The sequence below is a fragment of the Megalops cyprinoides genome, chromosome 5 (genome assembly GCF_013368585.1).
Source record: "Megalops cyprinoides isolate fMegCyp1 chromosome 5, fMegCyp1.pri, whole genome shotgun sequence".
Taxonomy (NCBI): Eukaryota; Metazoa; Chordata; class Actinopteri; order Elopiformes; family Megalopidae; genus Megalops; species Megalops cyprinoides.
The window spans coordinates 38,315,674-38,335,900 of NC_050587.1; the positions used below are offsets into that span (position 1 = coordinate 38,315,674).

A 20,227-nucleotide genomic window follows, 5' to 3' on the forward strand; every position below is an offset into this window, starting at 1 on the left:
GCCAGGATGTCCGTTCCCCTTTTTTGAACAGCGTCAGTTAAGTGGTCATCAGACTTTACTGAAGACCAACTAAAAGAATGAATGATGTCAGCAATGCGAAGTGTTGATGCCAGACTGCCAAAAGGCGAAAGTATGCACATTTTTAACGGACATATAAATATAGTACAACGAAACCACATCAAGCAAGTCTATGGCTCTAAATATAATACAATATACCCACATCAAGTGATCAGTAATCAATCAGTTAATCAATGATCACCAGTCTGATTCTGATATCAGTCCTGCAATGGCTGCAACACAGTGCAGACTTGGTCTCCCGTGCTGAGCTGCAGCACCGTGGGCAGTGTCAGTCCCGTGGATCCCGTTTTTTCAATTTTTTTTTTATCTTTGTTCAGTACAATCTAAAGGAGCTAATATGATTTATACACAAAACACTTTGATTTTGGTCAAGCGATGGAATATTATTTTATTCAATGCCTCATACACATCACTCACTGTCAAAATAAATTAAGAATAATTGATCAATTAAGACATTTTTTTTTTTTTGCTGATGCTTTTTGGGTAAAATACAGCTTCTACACATTGAATACATTTTAAGACACCGGGAAAAGAGAGAGAGCAAAAATTTTTGCACAAAGAAGTGGACAGGAGCAGGAATGATATTCTGTCTGACACTGTTGCCTCAATCAATCAGTCGAGTTTTATCCCAGCCTGCGCTGACTCCCCCAGGCCACTGGTGGGCAGCACTGATGGTTCCTGTGCTGGGAAGTCCTGCAAGCCCTCCTTACTGTGCCTGATCCCATAGCTGAAATACAGCACCAGACCTGCAGAGACACACAGAGGCACATCAGGCAGGGGTGTGCACATATATACCTGTACAGCAGACTCACACACACACACACATGTGCAGCACAGAACACATAATTCTTTGGTGTGGATCATGAGAGTGTTTTTGCTGTAAATGAGGTCATCTGGTACAAAAGCAATTATGGTGTTGATCACCTCTGTAGGATATACACTTGTGTCCGTGGCAGTAGTGTTCTCTGTGTTGGATGCTTACCTACAACTATCCAAACAGCGAGTAGGATCCAGGTGAGAAGGCTAAGGTAAAACATGAGAAAGACGTTGAATAGAATGCTCATTCCAGGAATGAAGGGGACCAGAGGCACCTGAGAAGACAACAGCCAATCGGGGTCAGCCTTGAATAATGCCGAAGGTCACGTGACCTTAGTGTGGTGTAATCTGAATAAGGCTGAATGACATGAAGGACTGTTAAAATACAGAAGTACCTTGGAGAAAGGAAAGGTAGCAGGGATAGGTGAGTGTGGTGAGCGGCAGCCAAATGTAGTTGTGATTGAATGGACAAGCTGATCAAACAACATGTCCAGGATATCACTGAAGTTGCTGGTCCATTCTTTGGATTAATATAGGTAGTTTATTGGCCTATCTATGTTTGTTAAAGGCAGCGGTGACATATTTAAATACACAAATATACAAAAATACACCTGCATAAAAAGACAAGACAGAACCTCATAATCTGTTCATGTGACATACCCCAGACTCTGTCTGTGACACAGTTAAGGTTGAGCTAAAGTGTCTTAACCCCCAGCCAGGAATTATGACAAAAAGTGCAGTGTTTGTGGTTGCAGGCTGATGATTATGCATGCATGTATGTGAGTACAGAGTTTAGTTGTGGAGTCTGTGTGACTGAAGGAGGCTGTGGGCGTGGCTCACCTGGAATGTGTTGAGCTTGGCCTGTGGCTCGTGGGCCCAGATGAGTCCCAGGCTGAGAAAGAAGGCCAGGCCAAACACCAGCAGCAGCAGGGCAAAGGCCCACAGCGGCAGCAGCTGCAGGTCACTCCCGAACACCAGAACAGCACACAGGCACACCGCGCTCACCATCAGTGCCAGCACAGAGTACTTCACCACCCGTCCCGGCCTGCAGTTACCCAGGGAGCGGCCCAGGTAGCGCTCCCAGCCGGCCTTGAGCTTCCCCGGCACTGGCTGCTCCTTCATCTCCACCTCCACCAGCTGCAGGTCGTCAGAGAAGACATACGGCTTCATCTCCCCAGCAGGTGGAGGATTTGGCATGGGGCGGGGCTGGGGGTCGGTGCTGGTGGAGGATGGGAATGAGGTCCCGGTGCTGGTTCTGTGGGGCTGGAACCGCAGCACAATCACACTGGCTGCCACAAAGGTGTAGGACAGGAGAGGACTGATGGAGAGGAACTCGACCAGCGTCTCCACATCAAAGATCACAGCCAGCAGTATTATGGGACAGCTCAACACTACACTGGCTGCAACGGGGACCTTGGTGGTGGGATTGATCCTCGAAAAGATGGAGAAGAGCAGGCCATCGTCTGCCATGGTGTACACAATCCGGGGCAAGATAAAGAGGACTGAAAGGAGGGTTGTGGTCAAAGCTGCAGGTGGGGGGGAAAGAGGGTTTTTTCATTGACATTATGGTCACATTAACAGTTATTGTGATGCAAAGGGCCAGTAATCACATCTGAGAAATAAATATCGCCATTTCTTTCCATTACTCGACTTTTCATCAACATAGGCTGCATATATCTCAGAAATAGTATAATAAGAAATAATCAATACTATGATTCTGTTGGTTTCAATATAGTCCAACTCATACCTTTCTCAGGAGCATGGCAACTATCATACTGAACCAAGTATAAGGTAGTCCTGAATATAAGGTAGCCCTCCTTACCAAGGGAAATAATGTTATTACCAATAATAGACTACAAAAATAAACTTATCAAGCCATAAACATCATACAACTTCAGCAATCAATGGAGGAAAGACACTTTATTCCACACAATAGGAAGTTGCCAGCTATCTGGTAGAAGTTGCTTTGGTAATCCATTAACAAGGTTTTAAATTCAATAACGTAATGCAAAACATCTTACACATCATGCCATTGTTTTACATTAATTTCTGTGACACCATATATTTTTAGTAGCAGTGCATGAATTTGAGGAGTCATTAAACTTTATGCTTCTTTAATTATCATGATCTTTATCATAATCTTCTTGCACGTATCTGCCTCTAGTTCCCAGCACCTGCAGCAATGTTTTAACATTCAGAAATGGAGACAGAGGGAAAAATGCATTCTGGGATTTCTTTGAGACTTTGATTGTTGTGGAGCTTGTCCTGGAATCAGTAGAATTTCAGATTAGGTTGTTTTATTGCTTTGTAAAAGCAAGTGATCTGCTCTTCTCAATGTGGAAAATAGCAACACGTACATTTCTAAAAGTTTTTTTTTTTAAAGTATGGTTAAATTATATGTAACTGTCACTGCACACCCTTGCCCCACTTTTGGTATAATGGTCACTGCAAATTGTTAAGTAGTCACTGCAGGTGGGCATATACAATTTTGTACAACTGTTTTATCTAATTATACAGCGGGATAGTTTCTGAGTAAATCGTGGGTGAAGTACCTTGCCCAAGAGTACAGCAGCAGTGCCCCAGCAGGGAACTGAAACAGCAGCCTTTCGGTTATGAGCCTTGCTCCTCGCCACTATGCCACACTGCTGCCCTGGTAGAGCCAGTCAAACGCTTTCCCATAATTCCATTTCGGTCTCACAGAGCACCCCTACGTTCATGCGAAACACGGAGACCGACAGACAGACAGAGAATCACCCACCGCAGATGGCACCACAGGACACGACGTATCCCATCCAGCTGTAGCCTCGGCGAAAGAAAGCGTCTGAGATGGCAGAGTCAGGATCCAGGGTGTTCCAGGGCACTATGAGGGTGAGCATGGCGGTCACCAGGATGTAGTAGGCAGCCACCAGGGCCACAGAGATGATGCTGGCAATAGGCAAAGACCTCTGGGGGTCCTTCGCCTCCTCGCCAGACGTTGTGATCGCCTCAAACGCCGAAAAGACAAAGAAGCATGTGGCTGTAGCTGCCAAGATCCCAGACACCCCAAATGGCACAAACCCTCCCTCGTCCTGGCTCCAGTTCATGGGTTCGGCCAAAACAAAGCCAAAGACAACAATGAAGGCAAGGACAGCCATGTTGATGCAGGATAAGATGTGGTTCAGCCAGGAGGAGACACGCACCCCCAAGCACACGAAGCAGGTGGCCAGCACAAGAACGCCTGCAGCCAGGAAGTCAGGGTAGCTGGCCAGGAAGGGCACGTCCCAGTGGCAGATGTAGGTCTTAGTAAAGTTCTGGATGCTGTTGTTGAACATGGAGTCCATGTAGCTGCTCCAGGACCGAGCCACAGTGGCACTGCCAATCATGAACCCAAGGATCGTGTTCCAGCCAATTATGAAGGCCCAGATCTCCCCTATGGACAAGTAAGTGAACACATAGGCTGGCCCAGCCTTGGGCACGCGGACCCCCAACTCGGAGAAGCTGAGGACAGCCAAGAATGTGCCAATGGTGGCAATGAGGAATGACAGCATTGCGCTAGGGCCGGCAATGTCTCTGGCTGTGGTGCCTGTCAGGACATAGACCCCAGAACCCAACATTCCACCTATCCCCAGCAGCACCAGATCCAACGTGGACAGGCAGCGCTTCAGTGACGTCTCCATCACGTCTTTCTTTAGAGTCTTCAGCCGCATCATCTTCCGCCCCAAATGGACAAGGGGGGCACAGTCCCATCTGCAGTTCACCATGGTAACGCAGCCAAGCTGGGGATTCAGCTGGGGATACAAGCGGAAGTAGAGGGTCTAAACAGGAAGTTACATATGTGCTACAGGTGATAATAGGAGTTACATCAATATTATGTTCAACATATAAACAAAATTCACGTTTTCATTTTAATTTCATTGAACCTGACTTTTTTTGTCCAAGTAGATTGGGACTTTATGCTCCCCTTATAGTACAGGCTACAACACCATCTAAAAATCAAACAACTCAAATAACTTGAGTGCTTGCAATAATGTGCACTGTGCACAAAACAACTAAAGTGTTCAGCTGAAACGCGGAGACAAAGCTGATGTTACCGTTTCTTTCCAGGAAGAAGTGTCATTCAGGAAGACATCCTTTTCCGTAAGGTACGCTGTTCAGGTGTAAAGGGTGAGCACAGTTTCAGTATCCTGAGGACTGTCGAGTTTCCCTCGAAGGACAGAAAGGAGGAGCTTTCCTGAGTAAAATTTACCTGCACTCCGTGGCTTTATTTGCATGTCAAAAAGGACAAGCACATTTTTGTGTAGTGCGCTTTTTGTGCACATTGGAGTCAAACACATTTTAAAGGTAGGTTACTCAATGTCCTGATGAGGTTCCTTAGAGGAAAAATTAAAAATTCCCATAATTTTTAATTTAACAATCTGCACCCTTGATTTAATAACTCCTTCCCAACATTTATCAACTGGTATCCTCAATTTTAATTTTTTTTGTTTTAAGTTGTACATCAGTTTAGGCTAAATAAGCCCGTATGTCCTCAGCCATTGTGTCTAAAATTCTTGATGGAACTAGTTTTATTTGCAAATGGTTACAGAAGGCAAACGAGCAAGGGGAGAATGCAACTATTTGAATGTGAAGGAAGCTGGGTAATGATGCAATTCACTTTACTGTCCGTTCTTGTTTGCATGCTTTGTTTGAAAAACAGGTATACCTTGGTTTATGACACTCCTGAAAACAAAGCTTCTTATAACAAAGTTTAAACTATTTTGTAAATGATTAAAATGATGCAGGTTATTTATTTCAAAGTGAAATCCCCATAACTTACATCAAGCTATACAAACAGTGCAAAATCACTTGCTTACATAATGATTAAGTATATATCAGTGCGTTTAGCCAACTGCTGAGTTGCTAGTGTTGAAAGGGTACGGTACAGGAGAGGTAAGTCAGTTTGGGCTAAAAGTTTGTGCAAGTCGTTTAGTATGAGGCTTTCCCCTGGAATAAAACAGTCAATCGAGGGCGTTTTCTCCTCATCGTGTCTGTCAATATTCCTCTGTGTTCAGTTCTCTCAACCCAACACACTGCCACAGGTCAGCTGTCTGCAGCAAACTGGATTTACACTGCATTCAGCATAGTGGTGTCTTGCCTCACACCCTCACTTTAGCCCGTCCGTTTCTGAGGTCATCAAAATACGCACAGTCATTCAATCTGAAATGCACACCAGGCATTCACTGTGGAGAAAGTGTGTTTATTTCTTCACCGTTTTATACAAAAGTCTGACAGCTGACATGCTGTGATGAAAAAGTCTGTTTGCTGAAAGTCACATGGATATAATGATTAACAGAAAGCCGTCTGCAGTGAGGCTTATTGTGGGATGGGGTGGGAGATTAGGGGACCAGTGTGGAGGAAACGGGACGATTCCAGCATGGTGTGTTTTACTCCAGGGAAAAGTATGCACCCAGGACCCCAGCTGAGCCCTGCAGTAACTGTGTGGCAACTTCAAACTCCAGCGGCACCGCCTGCTTCTCACTGTGCTGCAAGCCGCGTTCAAACAGCTGTGGGGAGAGACAGAATCGCACTCACTCAACAGCGTGTTCAGATACAATATGCACGCACACATGCGCGCGCGCACACACACACGCACACACACACACACACACACACACACTCGCACACACTCGCACACACTCGCACACACTCGCACACACTCGCACACACACACACACACACTCTCTCTCACACACTCACTCACACTCGCACACACTCACACACTCACCTCATAGGTGGACAGCTCCAGCAGCTCGCTGACGTCATCCTCCTGCTCTGACAGGGGGTTGTTGATCGCCATGGCAGCCTTGGCCACATCCGGGTGGAAGTGCTTCTGCAGGGTCTGAGGGGGGTGGGGGGGTGGGGGGGGGGCGCATGGGGGCAGGGTTAGAGCAGAGAGGAAGTGTATAAATGATCCAAAGCAATGGGAAAGCACACTCATCACTGTCTATTGCTGATCAATGGATGCTGAGGAAACTAGCATCGTGAGACTGCCTAACACCGTGGCTCACATGTAAGCCTACCTGTGCTGTGGGGACCTTGTCTGCAGATGTGTGCATTAATCTGTATCTGCTTCTGTCAACGTGTGCGTTTACCTGTCTGTCTCTCTGTCCATATACCTGTCTGTGTTTATGTCTGTCTGCCTCTATGTGTCTGTCCACATGTGATTATCTCCGACCATGTGCCTGTCCAACTATGCAAGGTTATATCTCTGTCCATATGTGCTCATCAGTCTGTCTATGTGTCTGTCTGTCCATGTGCGTTTGTCTGTCTGAGTGCCAGCTCACCTGCAGCTCCCACAGGCTGCTCTCCAGGGCGTGGCAGTGGGCGGGGTCATCCTCCTCCATCAGGTACGGGTCATCACAGGGCTCTGAGAAAGCATACGACGGAGCTCAGTGTGAATGCCAGGAAGGCCATCCCCTGTCTGAGCTACACCTGATACTGACACAAGACCAAAACTCCTATTGGGGGGTCCCGCTCCACTGATGAGTACAGCCCTCGCATAAGAGCGTCTGCCAAATGAGTGTAATGTGTTGTTATGTAATGTAAAGTATTATTAGACACGGAACCCATGGTACGTTCACGAGTCTCCTCCGTGAAACATTTGATACCACACCAAAATAATGTTCATAATCATAGCAATCATAATTAATCCCCCCAATTACATAAGCAAACATAGGGACAGTTAGCGCTGCTGGCTACCAGCACATGGTCCACACAGCCTTTTGGGTCTGGTAAACATCATGAAGATGTCCTTCACACAGGTTAGCTGTTCCTCAGAGCTAGGCGTGGCCAATGGGAACAGGAGTGTTACTCCAGAGGGCTGGTAGACTGACTTTGGGGGGCGGGGCTTACCGTCAGATGCACTGGGGCGGTGGATGAGGACTCGGCAGGCCGGGTGTCGGCGGATCAGGTTACAGATGAAAGGCAGCAGCATGAGCAGGGCAGCAGGGGGAGCTGTCAGCGCCAGCCGGGACAGGCGCTTGGCAAACGCTGCCACCAGGTACACCGGCAGGTGGCTGAAAAATGACCAGAGGGTTTCGGGTGTTGAGTGACATCATTGTGTACAAGAATATGGAACGCAAGACAAAGAGATTATCTTTCACTCAAGGGTAGCGGTGTGGTGTAGCGGCAAGGCGCAGGGCTCATAACCAAAAAGGTTGTGGGTTCGATGACCTGCTGGGGCATTGCTACTGAACCCTTGGACAAGGTACTTAACCCACAATTGCCTCAGTAAATATCCAGTGTATAAATTTATAAAACTGTAACCTATGTAAGTCACTCTGAATAAGAGCATCTCCTAAATAACAATAACGCAGTGTAAGATAAGCTTCATTAAACCCCTTTGACACAAAGAGCTGTCCTTCCCTATGTATAGAGTTACCTAAAAAGCTCCCGTGTGTCTTTGACCAAACGTAAAGAGCCGTGTGCGTGCAGCGGACAGGTGTGTGGCGAGCAGTGAGCTCCCGCGAGACGGACTCACCTGGAGGAGAGGAACAGGTTGGCCAGGTGGAAGAAGCGCGCTCTGTACTTGACATGGAAGACAGACGGCTCCAGCAGATTGTACAGCTTCTTATAGAAGTCAGGGTAGTCACTGCAGAGACAGACAAACACACAGATGCAGGGCAGCTGTAAGGGACGGAGGACTCAGCTGACTGACTGACCAGGTGATCTGTGATTCTGTGGTGCAGTGGTTAAGCAGCTGGGCTCATAACCAAAATATTTCAGCCTCAGTGGCTCCGCTGCGGCTCACATGAGTCAGCGCTGTACTGTCTCTGTAAAAGGGTGATGTGTACAGTGTAAAGCAGAGGCAGCTGCCTTGGATATAGCTAAATGCTAAGCTAATAAATAATGCAAATTAACAGTGTGTTTAATGTGGATTTTCAGAGAGAGGGAGGGAGGTGCCTCCTAACTCACAGGTTGTGCTCGTGGATTAGCACAAACAATCCATTCAGCGCCAGCAAGCTAATTGCGCCCCCTGGTGACAAACAGAGAGAAAAACATGCATCAGACATTCTAGATGTATACACAAGACAACCAGCAACATCCATGAGACTTTAAAGCCTATCTGCTTTCTCAGTTACAAAGACTGGCCTGTGTGAGCTAAGCCAGTTACATGCTGCAGGATAACAGTCGCATTACGAACCAGGTTTGCAACTAGTGTTTCCTTAACCATACGAAGAGCAGGAAGTTACGATCCAGAGGCCAAAGAACTTCCACCAAATCTCCACTACATGGCCCTGTTAAAGTCATATCCTCAACACCTCACTCAGGATCTGTTCAGTCACACCCCTGCTGGGGGGGGGGGGGGGGGGGGTAGGGATGTCATTCCAGACTCACCAACATCGTATGCCGCTGTCAGGAAGTCTATCATCAGGGTCGGCTTGCTCATGTGCGGCAAGATGGACTCATGCAAGATCACCAGAACCTTCTTGTACATGTTGCTGGGCAACTGCAGGGGGCAGGAGAGCAGAGTCAGGGGGGCGGAGTTTGTGAGAAGGAGGAGGGGCTTCTCACTGGCGCAGCTGCTGTAGGGCTTACCTTGTACTTCAGAAAGCAAAGCCACATTCGCTCAAACACACGCTTGTGTTCCTGGACAGAGAGGAGAGATTGCGGAAATGGTGAATGGTCATCTAGCTCAATGTGGTCAAAACATAATGTACCAGCGGATAACAATTTCATGGACGCAGACAGCTAAACGCTTCAACTCACTTTTAGTTTTGCTGCTTTCCAGTCCTCATGTTTAGCTGCAAAATAAAGAGAGGAAAAGCCAAACTCAGTTGGGCTACAAAGAGCTCAGAACATCCCAGCTTCCACTGCTGATGTGGGCATGAAGCAGGATGATGGTCAAAGAGCTTGGACTGACCTGCCTGCTTCACCAGGAAGTTGGTGAGTTCACTTTCCTGACTGGGCATGCTGATGTTGGAGATCAGTGTGAGCACATTGTTCTGGTAGATGGGCTGCACAGCCTAAAGGGAAAGACATGAAAACATGAATTTAGTCACTCACTCACAAATACGTACGTACGTACACACACACACCTGTAATGCCAGAGACACAGCAAGGCTAATTTTAATCCCAGTTCCAAACTATCCAACACTCACACACTACAGCAGCACTGTTTTAACCCACTTGACACAATCTAGAGGTCACACAAGGTGCTGAGGACCTGTGCTCAGTGCTGCACAGCGGCAGTGTGGCACAGGAGGCATTAAACTGTGCCGCCTGTGTGAGGCAGCCAGCCGTACCCCTCTGGCTCTCTCCATCACCCGGCCCACGCTGTCGCAGACGGAGCTCATGACGTAGTAGCGCACGTCCTCCATCTCCAGGAACTCCTGGAACCTGGAGATGAGCAAGGACATGTCCTCCTTCTCCAACAGCAGCCGGTCCACCACCGCCTGCGGGGAGAGGGAGAGAGCGTCACAAAACACACACACACACACCACCTATACAGAGAGAGGGAGAGAGCGTCACAAAACACACACACACACACACACCACCTATACAGAGAGAGGGAGAGAGCGTCACAAAATACACACACACACACACACACAAACCACACACACACCACCTATACAGAGAGAGGGAGAGAGCGTCACAAAACACACACACACACACACACACACACACACACACACACACACACACCACCTATACAGAGAGAGGGAGAGGAGAGGGTCACATGACACACAGCAAAACACACACACACCCTGCAGAGAAAGGGAGAGAGGATCACATGACAGACATCCACTCTCACACATACACGCACACCACCTCTGCAGGCTGCAAATGATCACCTTCCTGTCAGCTCTGCTTTCCAATGAGTAAATGCCTCTATACACACACCATTCCGCATGTTCAAAAAATTTACATGATGGTCAATCAAGACATTCCAAACAGGCAGTCTGTATGTTATCCTCCACTTTTATAAGAAACCTACCTTGAGCAGCTCCCTGGGGAAGTTGTAGTGCTCCTCCCAGTCTACAGCCAGAAGGGGGAACTTCCCCTCCACAGACACAAACTTCATGAGTGTGCAGAGAACGCTCTCCTGCAGGGGGACAGAGACAGCGGCACATGCTTACTGCGGCCACGTCCGCAAGGGCGACCTGCTGTCAGAACCACACAGCTGAAAGGGCAGGTGCACTGAGTTAGGACCTGAAAATGAACCACATGCAGCGTGTGTAGTTGAACGTGCAATGCTTAAACAATGGAAATGGCTAACACAAGTCAGACCTGAATTCTTCAAAAATCTCATTGAGAGTTTACCATTTCCTGCTTCAGAAAATGTTTGACACAGATACACAGACACGTTCATGTACATTCACACACACACACACACACACACACACACACACACACACACACACACACACACACAGACCCTTGCCTTGACCTGAGCATCTAAACAACAAACAGCGCTGATCACATGGACACTGAGGAGGATCTGGGGCAGTGCAGTTCACCAGGTCCTCCGCCCCATCACCCTCACCTTGACCTGGTAGGACTCGTGGCCAATCAGATCCAGTAACAGGTCCCTGCAGCTGTTGTATCGGTGCCGCATGAACATGCTGTACTTCTCCTCTGCACTGCGATTTCCTGCCACAACAAACATCGCCACACTGTTCGTACATTTTGCAAAACACATAACACTTCTATGGAAGCAAAAACTCAACATGACAGCTCTCCTTAAACTGGCCATTTCATTTCCTGTGTACATCTTAGAAATGTGGAACGGCTCTTTTGCAAAATGAATATTTTAGCTACAATGCCCAAGTTACGTGCAGAGACAACGAAATTACTAAATACAAATATCATACTGATTGATCACGGGCATCAGATCAGACGAATGGTTGTGCAAACCCACGCATTTCTATGTCATCGACATGGGCCGCCGGTAACTGAAGCATCATTACACTGACGCATTTCTATGACATTCTTGCAAACGGGCATCAATTCAAGCAGGCACTGCGCATATTTAGTATTCTTTACATGGTGTAAGATATCCGTCGCTCTGCACAACCGTTTTCCTAATCTGACGCCCGTGATCAAAAACTAGATTACTATGAACAGTATTGACAAGATCCTCAACACATGCGCAGGTTAGCACGTCGATATTGCAACATGCCCAATTCATTCGGATCACTGCCAGTCTCGGTTACGGTCTCCGGATCCAAAGGAAACACGGTCGCTTACCGGTAAGCAAATCCTCTTCATTGGGCAACCGACCCACGAACAGATCGCCCCTCTCCAGCAACGTGCAGCACAGCTTGTTGCAGGCATTGACCGCGCAGATAACATCCTTCTCTTTGTCCGCCTGGGTGAAAAGGGAATGGCGAAAACTCTCTTTCCACTGAAATGTTGGGACTGACCGAAGAAACTAAGCGTAACATGCTCATTCTAACCACACCTGGACGGCTAGCTAGTTAATCTTGGCAACACCCAATCAAATAGCTAGCTAACCAAATACCTTATTACGGCAAGCTATCCGAAAAAGTTAACCCAATTTTTACTGTTACAGTAAGTTAAAACGCTCGGCTAAACAGACTAGGCACCTGGTAACCTAACGCAAGAGCGAAGTAGCGAATGTTTAGCTACATTACGCCGAATATAGTTCCTAGTTGCCGGCAAGTCGTATTGACTCGCTGGAGACAGACAGTAGTTAAGTTTAAAGAGTACATAATAGGCTACATACCTGCAAATACTCTAGTATGTCAAACACATCATTAGCGTGTTTTCTGTTCTTTATAACAAGTTCTACTTTGGAGTTTATGTCTTTTTTTGAAGACTTCTTTGCCGTTTCTTCGGACTGCCCCATGTTCACGTTGCCGTTTGTGGACGCCGCCATGTTCCCAGTGGAATGTCGACACCAAAGAAATCGAGCTGATCCTCCGCATTTCTCGAGTGAGTTTACACCGCCACCCTGCGGTTGGAGGGTGCATTGCCTTTAAAGACGTGGAACATCTGTCGGACACTGTATTTCCCTAAAACAAAACAACCTGAATTATTCTCAGAATTTCAATGGTTATATTTATCTCCTGGGTACATAACCGGGGTGTATGTTGCATGTGCTAAAGACTACAAATGCAATAAAGAGTTACAGGAACTAATGGAAAAGGTGAGAATAGTACAGTGGAAGCAATTACCATGACTCTAATATTAATTTTGTATATATTGGCTTTTTATTTTCAGAATGTCCTGTTAACTCTTCAGTTAGGTTTATGTCCATATGTTGTGTTTAGTGATAAAAGTGACATTTTGTCATTGTAATTAAACTCTGCATATATTGCTAACAAACGCACTTGCCTGCATATATGCACATTTCTTTATAACCTAAAATGATTACATTGGAGCAAATATTTTTCACACGGCAATCAGGCCACCAACTGGAGTAACAAAGTTTAAAGCAAGTGCTTCAGAGATACGATAATATTAATAACAATCAGTGACTGAATCTGTGCAGGTTATTGACACTCTACTACCATAGGATCACAATATCTTCTTCACTGCTGCTCACTGACCAATGAGATCCCACGGCTGAAGGCCGATTTCAGTTGGTCAGACTGAAAGCATGAGTTCGGTCCGGTTCTGTTCCACGCTGGAGGATAGGGTAGCAGATTGCAAATGGCTGTTGCTCTCCCAAGTTTGAGCAATAAAACAGAATACAAATATATGCGCATAAAATACAGAAATTCAGGTTTTATATAACACGCGATTGAAGGGAGGCATTCTACTGTTGAGCCAATGACAAATCCAATTCAAACACAGGAAACTAATGTTTACAATAATTTTTAAACCAAAGAACCAAATACACTGCAAATTACTCCATGTCCTCTTAAGTACCCTGTCACAGCGGACACACACACCATTACCCTATAACCTGATAAGAAAAGAATGTTTTGTGAAATGCAATCCAAAATAATGTTTTCCTGTGAAAAAAAAATTCAATATTTGTCAATTATTGTAAATGCACTGTTAGTTTCTCTACAAATGCAAAGCCATTTCACCTTGTTTGAGAGTGCTTGCAGGACTGACGGACACAGATCCTCTCAGGATGTAAAGCTATTATTAGGTTGCTCTTTTACATTTTCATGATTAATGTGGAAGATTAGCGATAATTAGCATACATGTAATAAATTACACAGCCAATGTAAAGACAAAAATGAATCCATTGGATCCTCTGTGAATATTCACAGTACATGACAATTTCAAGAACAATTTTAAACACAACTGCTTTCAAAGCAATTTTCCAACTGAAATCAGTGGTAACAACACTTCCAATTCAAGGTGAACCACTTGACTGCGTATTATAAAACACTATAAAATGTTTAGAATAAAATAAAAAAGGCTTTTACAGTAATTGATTTCAAGCTTTAAAATGCTGATTGCTCATCAATCACTTCATTCAAGTTACAAGATAACACTTGAGTCCTTCCCCTCACAATAAACATTTGTCCTTGCTCAGCGTAACCGGGGGGAGAGGGTAAACTCTCCTTGAGACTCGAGGGAACCAGTCGCTATCCATAGTTTCAGCGGAAGTCTAATCCGATCCACTTGCTTCTTCACTGTCATCCTTTGGAAAAAAATAACAATGCGTATGTAAGCAGTGGTCAGAGGTGAAAGAAGCTCATGATAAATACGAACAGCACAACCAGTGACTGCATGCAGCCAATCATGTGCAACCTTCATCAGGGGATGGAAATGGCACTCCCAACGCGCTTTCCTGCACCCAGTCACGCGTGGAGTGGTTCAAACTGCTGTGCATCAGAGCAACTCCACACACATTTGCAATTCATGCACAGCTATCAGTTTATGGAGGAGCTTAAGAATATTTGTAGTCAAAAACAGAAACCATTACAATGTTCAGGGCCTGGCTTGACACAGTGCTAAATGCACTCTAGACTATATTACATTATTGTCCTTTACCAGACACTCTTATCCAGAGCAACTTACATAGGTTACAGTTTTATCCATTGACTGGATATTTACTGAGGCAATCGTGGGTTAGGTACCTTACCCAAGGGTACGACAGGGAATTGAACCAGCAACCTTTCAATTAATAGCCCTGTTCCTTACCATTACACCACACTGCTGCCTGAACTTAGCGTTATCCTCATCCAAGGTAGCTGTGTATACTTTGCGTTTTACACATTAACCTTTTACAGAGGCAGTTAAGGTCATATGAGCCACTGCAGAGCGGCTATTGGAAAACGAGCCAGAAACCTGATGGTTATGAGCTTAGCTCCTTAACTACATTTACATTTACTCACTTGGCAGATGCTTTTATCCAAAGCGACTTACAAGTGAGGCAGAGTACAACTACTACACCACAGACTCACACCTACTGTCAGAACGGTGCACCTAGCTGAGCTGGACAGCCTGTTTTCCTTAAGCATGTTAAGCTGTCACATTCCCTGGCAGTGCCGTTTCCACCCCTGCTGCAATGACCTCATCTGTAAATGTCACACTGCCACCCACCTGCCCAGCGTCTCCTCCCTCCTGGACCCCTGTCCCGGCGGCCTCGAAATTGTGCATGGGCAGCGTCGCCATCCAGCCCTGCATGGACCTCTCCTCCCGCTCCGTCCGAATGATGCTGGAGTAGATGTGCTCCTCCTTGAAGGCCGCGATCTCATCCCCCTCCCGGGTCCAGTCCAGGGGCTGATGGAGCCCGTCAGCGCCGTAGCGGAGGTTGTACTTCTCAAAGTGCACCTGCTCCAGCACCAGGCCTAGGCCCGGGGCTTTGGGGACGTCCACCTTCTCCTCCCCCCAGCTCCGCTCCAGCACGCTGTCCAGCGCGTAGCCCCTCGCCACGGCGATCACCAGCCCGATCATCTTGCGGATCTGGTGCATCATGAAGCTCTGGCCCTTCACCGTGACGATGGCGAACTCCGCCCCCCGCCGCACGAAGGGCTCGCCGCACGCCATCGCCATCACGAAGCGGCGGGCGCTGGCGTCCCGCGCGCCCTTCTGAGAGGTGAAGTTGTGGAAGCTGTGGGTTCCCTCGTACAGGGAGAACAGCCGGTTCACCCTCTGGATGGTCTCCCTCCCCAGCCGGAAGCCGGTGTCGTCGGGGTCCTGCTCTTTGGGGGAGAAGGCCACGGTGGGAAGCAGGTAGGAGTAGGACCGGGCGTCGCAGTTGAATTTGGCGCTGAAGCTTCCGGTCACTTGTCTCAGGCCTGGGGTGAGGGAGACAGAAGCTATGTGGGGGAAATTCTGCCACCTCTGGTCAGAATGGAAGGATAGAAGATTCCCTTTTGTAGTTTCCATCTCTAGATAGCCTTGTAAATGAGCTCAGTTTCCTTGAGGAGACAGCAGCAGAAGAGATGCACTCTGGTCTTACCCAGCACCCTGATCTGCGCTGGCAGGTGAGTGTTGATCTTGGCGATGATGTCATCAATCAGCCACAGCTTGAGGGACACGACCTGCCCAGCGGCTGACACACCCTATCAGAGGGAAGAAGCATTTTAAATAGGGATAAAAAACACACCAACGTGCATCCTTACCAACACTGACTCTATGAAGCAGTATAAAACTACTACACAACTACTACAGACTTTGCCCATCCTGTTACCAAATGCGAAAACAAACCAGGTACGACTACAGAAAACTATTCGGTCACTGATCAGACTGTAAGAGCCGGCAATTTCTTGCCGTACCTTGTCTGTTCGTGCACATCTCTGGAATGCCATCTTCTTCATATCTGTAACATGGCTCTCTGGGATGCAGCCCGCCTTCACCAGGGCTGTGACCAACTCATCTTCGATGGTCTTAAATGAAGAGCCCACGTGTCTCTGCAGCACATAAACACACACACACACACACAGAAAGAGAGTCCAACTGAACTGACCTGCAATGGCTCCAGTACGAAATGCTTTTGTTTTAAATACCTCAGACGTCCCCGCCAGGTACAATGAGGGACCCACCTGCATGCCGTAATATCCTCTGCCAGAGTACGCCAAGAGCAGGGCCACTTTTTTCTTGGGGAATCTCTTCTCTTCTGTCGATTGGCCTTCGCCGACTTCCAGCCTCCCCTCCTCGTGTCCCACAGCGTCTGCCGCGTCTCCGTTCTCCTCCACGGCCCGTTCCGGCACGTCTCTACCCCCCGCCGGCTCATCATTCACGCAATCCCCTCTTAGCTTTCCGGGCGTTTGAAAACAGTGAAACTCCTTGCGCTTGACAGACCAGCCTAAACAAAGCGTTTAAACAAAATTCGTTCTATGCGACCGTCTGATAAATTAAACTGCAAGGTGCCTGGCTACGTCTGATTGTGTAGCTACGTCTGTTGGGATTCGCATGGCATTTTGTTGCACTATCCCTCAGAACACGAAACACGCCGGTTTGATTATGTCGGCAAATCCTACTTATTTTATTGGGTAAAGCGTAGCTAAGCAGCTAGTTAGCAATAGATACACTGACTTACCTTTGCTTCTGACTCCTGTCAATACACGCGTGGTTGATAAAGTACTCAAAAGCAGACTCAACTTCATTTTTGTCAAACCTTCAGTCGTTTCGACCGGACCATTCTCTGGTTGCACAGTTCAGGCTGGATTTGCATACTGTAGCAGCAGGCAAAACACATAGCTAACTAAGCTCGCTACCTAGCAAGCTAACCTTCCAGCATATAACTTTGCCACTGGTTAAACCTAAAAACGGAAAAAACCGGGAGACGCCGACTTTACTGACGCGATCCTAACTATCAATTTATCACCTTGCTTGTGTACCACATCTGCCTGTATTTTCTTCCGGCGCTTTCAGGATCCCACGTGTGAAAACAGCCCCGCCCCCTCACTGCCATTGGCTGCTGGCGTCAAACCCAAATATCGCGGTGACAAATACAAAAGACCCTGTGCTGTACGGCATCACATAGGTTCAAAAATGAACAATCACGTAGACGTTTTGCTATGAACTTTCAATATATATGTGCACATTTTAAATATAAGACATATACATGTTAGGAAAATAAATGATCTGGAGCATAACGGCATATTCAGAGAGCAATAGTCGCAACCTGGTGCAATGATCCTTTTCCTACTGCAGGGGGCAGACTTGCCTCGTCTCTCTCCAAACGTTGAGCGCTGGATTCAGCTTTTGTCATTTGAGTTGCTTGTTGCAGTTTTGTCATTGTCGAGTATGTGATGCGATTAACAGAATAAAAGTTTGAGAACTATGAATTGCGTGTTGAATTGTGTACGTCAATAAGACAAGAGCTATGAAAAAATGTCTGCCCGATATATATCCACCACATCGCACGTTAAAGATATTAGCTTTGACATTGTAACTGAATATTTGTTCAACATAAAAAGTAGGATAAATTTCAGTGTAGGTGGTCAGACTGACTGGGTGACCACATCTGCCCCAACCAAACTTCCCAAAAAGCTACGGTCCAGTTGCGGTCTCACCATTAAAAACACACACAAACACACACACACCGAGCAGGTTGTATTCCTTTTTGTCGGAAGCCTATGTTTCCCATTTAAGTGTGTGTCCTGCTGGGAATTATTAAAGCCATGTTCAAACTGGTGAAAGTAAGAGGATAGCTGGCCTCTTTCAGTGGTTGTGCAGCTCAGCTGGAATGAAATCTCTCATGGCAAGGCCCTCTAGGAGCAGTATTATGTACAATAGTGTGTGAAGAGCGTGACTGTCTCCATAAAGAGGACACATTCTTTGTCATTTCCAGGTTTATTTCCATTACAAATTAAGTGCAGGGGAAAGGTGGGATATTTATTATGAAGATCGATACACGGCAACAGAGGTCCAAACACCTGGTTTGCTTCACCGTTACTAACGAAGGGTCTGAGACACAGCAGTCATACTTTTGTCCTCCAGCGTCATTGTGCTTGACCAACACCTAACGAACATTGGCAGTCCTCCCGAAATGTTTGATTTGTGCAGTTCGTTAAAACCCTCACAGTAAGTTACCAACCTGCTCCTCTGCTACCGTCTCCACTCTGAATGTGAGGCTAATTAAAAAGCTAAGAACGCAGCATGCATGTATTTATTGTTGACACCACCCCAGGAGGCTGCACTGAAGGCAGTGGCAGTCCTCACACTGACAGCCAGACGATGACTTGGGCCCCGAAGACGATGTGCGATGGGACCACTTAGTCCAATCTACAGACAGAGGAAGATTCAGGAGGCACGGCAAAACCTAAGGTTATTCAATTCTGCACGCTGTGTGAAGGCCCAACTGTGCCTGTGGCAAAAAACGACACAGCCGATTGAACAAACATGCTCAGGAATACACTGTCAAGTTAAATAGTCCCTTTGTGGAATTAGTGCCGTGTTGCTGAATAACTGAGGTGAATGCAGACCCCTCCCTGTGGAAACGGTGCTCTCATTGATCAGAGAAGGGCAACAAACAGCCTCACTTCTTAATTGCTTTCACTTAAGACAGCTGAAACTCCAGTCAGGGTAAATCCTGTTATTTGTATACTAAATCTAAAGTATATGAAAGTAAAATCTTGAAGGAAGAAATACCCATTCGCATCGGCCTATCCTTAGAAAACATTGCATGGTTAAAATTCACATACATCTATGTGAGAAATGTAATATAGTTCAACATACAAACTAATATACAATCTGTCGAAGGGAAAAGCATGGCTTTTCAGAAAGATCCATAGAACAAAGTGAATTTGGAAACCTCAACTTTCCAACAAGTCTTTCCATTTCCTGTCTGTATTCTCCTGTCCACATTTCATTAATTTTAGGATAAAGTTCATTTCTTATATACAAACTACAAATAATTACTGAAATGTGATATGTGAGCACAGGCTAGACATGAAGTAGGGCTTGCATACAGTATTAACAAAAAAAATCAACACAAAAACCCCAGACACTTCAGCCTTCAGATCTTTATTTGTATTGCACCTCTCAAAACAAAAAAGGCCACATTACACAGAGAGTAAAATTAAGTGTATTTTTAGTTTTTTATACACTATCAGCAATATCTTACAACTGCTTAGCAACTACAGTAAGTAAAGCCTTTTTCATTTATATGGAGATCTGGCTGGTGGGCTGGCCTTCTGCATGTCTTTCATAAATCTGTGAAGCAATAAATATCCATTTACAATCCTTATTTACAAGCGATATGGAAAGATTAACTAAAATATCTCAACTCAACAAGGTTCTCTATCTAGCTACCTTTCTACGATTATACATATATATATCTCATTGTAACAAACCTTTCAAGTACTATGTACAGATACATTGGTTTAACAAAGGCGTGTGTGTATGTGTGTATGTGTATGTATTTGTATTTGTAACCATTATTGCACTCACGCTCTCTGAGTGTGATTGATTCTGTTGGGCTGCACCCCATAGA

At 46.2% G+C, this 20,227-nt stretch overlaps 3 protein-coding genes across 3 annotated transcripts; all 3 read right to left on the reverse strand.

Annotated features, from left to right (window-relative positions):
- Nucleotides 1-690: 690 nt before the first annotated feature.
- LOC118778461 (cationic amino acid transporter 4-like) lies at nucleotides 691-4,634 on the reverse strand. The gene is made up of 4 exons (XM_036529993.1): nucleotides 3,653-4,634; nucleotides 1,735-2,420; nucleotides 1,061-1,169; nucleotides 691-824 (listed from the first exon to the last, which is right to left on the reverse strand). The coding sequence occupies exons 1-4, from the start codon at nucleotides 4,632-4,634 to the stop codon at nucleotides 691-693; spliced, it is 1,911 nt and encodes a 636-aa protein (XP_036385886.1).
- Nucleotides 4,635-6,043: 1,409 nt separating this feature from the next.
- Nucleotides 6,044-12,747, reverse strand: noc4l (nucleolar complex associated 4 homolog). The gene is made up of 15 exons (XM_036529826.1): nucleotides 12,602-12,747; nucleotides 12,103-12,223; nucleotides 11,399-11,505; nucleotides 10,850-10,957; nucleotides 10,158-10,307; nucleotides 9,776-9,878; nucleotides 9,622-9,656; nucleotides 9,451-9,501; nucleotides 9,250-9,361; nucleotides 8,827-8,887; nucleotides 8,393-8,503; nucleotides 7,765-7,928; nucleotides 7,197-7,279; nucleotides 6,638-6,751; nucleotides 6,044-6,416 (listed from the first exon to the last, which is right to left on the reverse strand). The coding sequence occupies exons 1-15, from the start codon at nucleotides 12,722-12,724 to the stop codon at nucleotides 6,297-6,299; spliced, it is 1,563 nt and encodes a 520-aa protein (XP_036385719.1). The 5' UTR covers nucleotides 12,725-12,747; the 3' UTR covers nucleotides 6,044-6,296.
- Nucleotides 12,748-14,367: 1,620 nt separating this feature from the next.
- On the reverse strand, nucleotides 14,368-17,512 carry pus1 (pseudouridine synthase 1). The gene is made up of 6 exons (XM_036529893.1): nucleotides 17,327-17,512; nucleotides 16,830-17,092; nucleotides 16,563-16,697; nucleotides 16,247-16,349; nucleotides 15,385-16,082; nucleotides 14,368-14,479 (listed from the first exon to the last, which is right to left on the reverse strand). The coding sequence occupies exons 1-6, from the start codon at nucleotides 17,391-17,393 to the stop codon at nucleotides 14,447-14,449; spliced, it is 1,299 nt and encodes a 432-aa protein (XP_036385786.1). The 5' UTR covers nucleotides 17,394-17,512; the 3' UTR covers nucleotides 14,368-14,446.
- Between the last annotated feature and the right edge of the window lie 2,715 nt (nucleotides 17,513-20,227).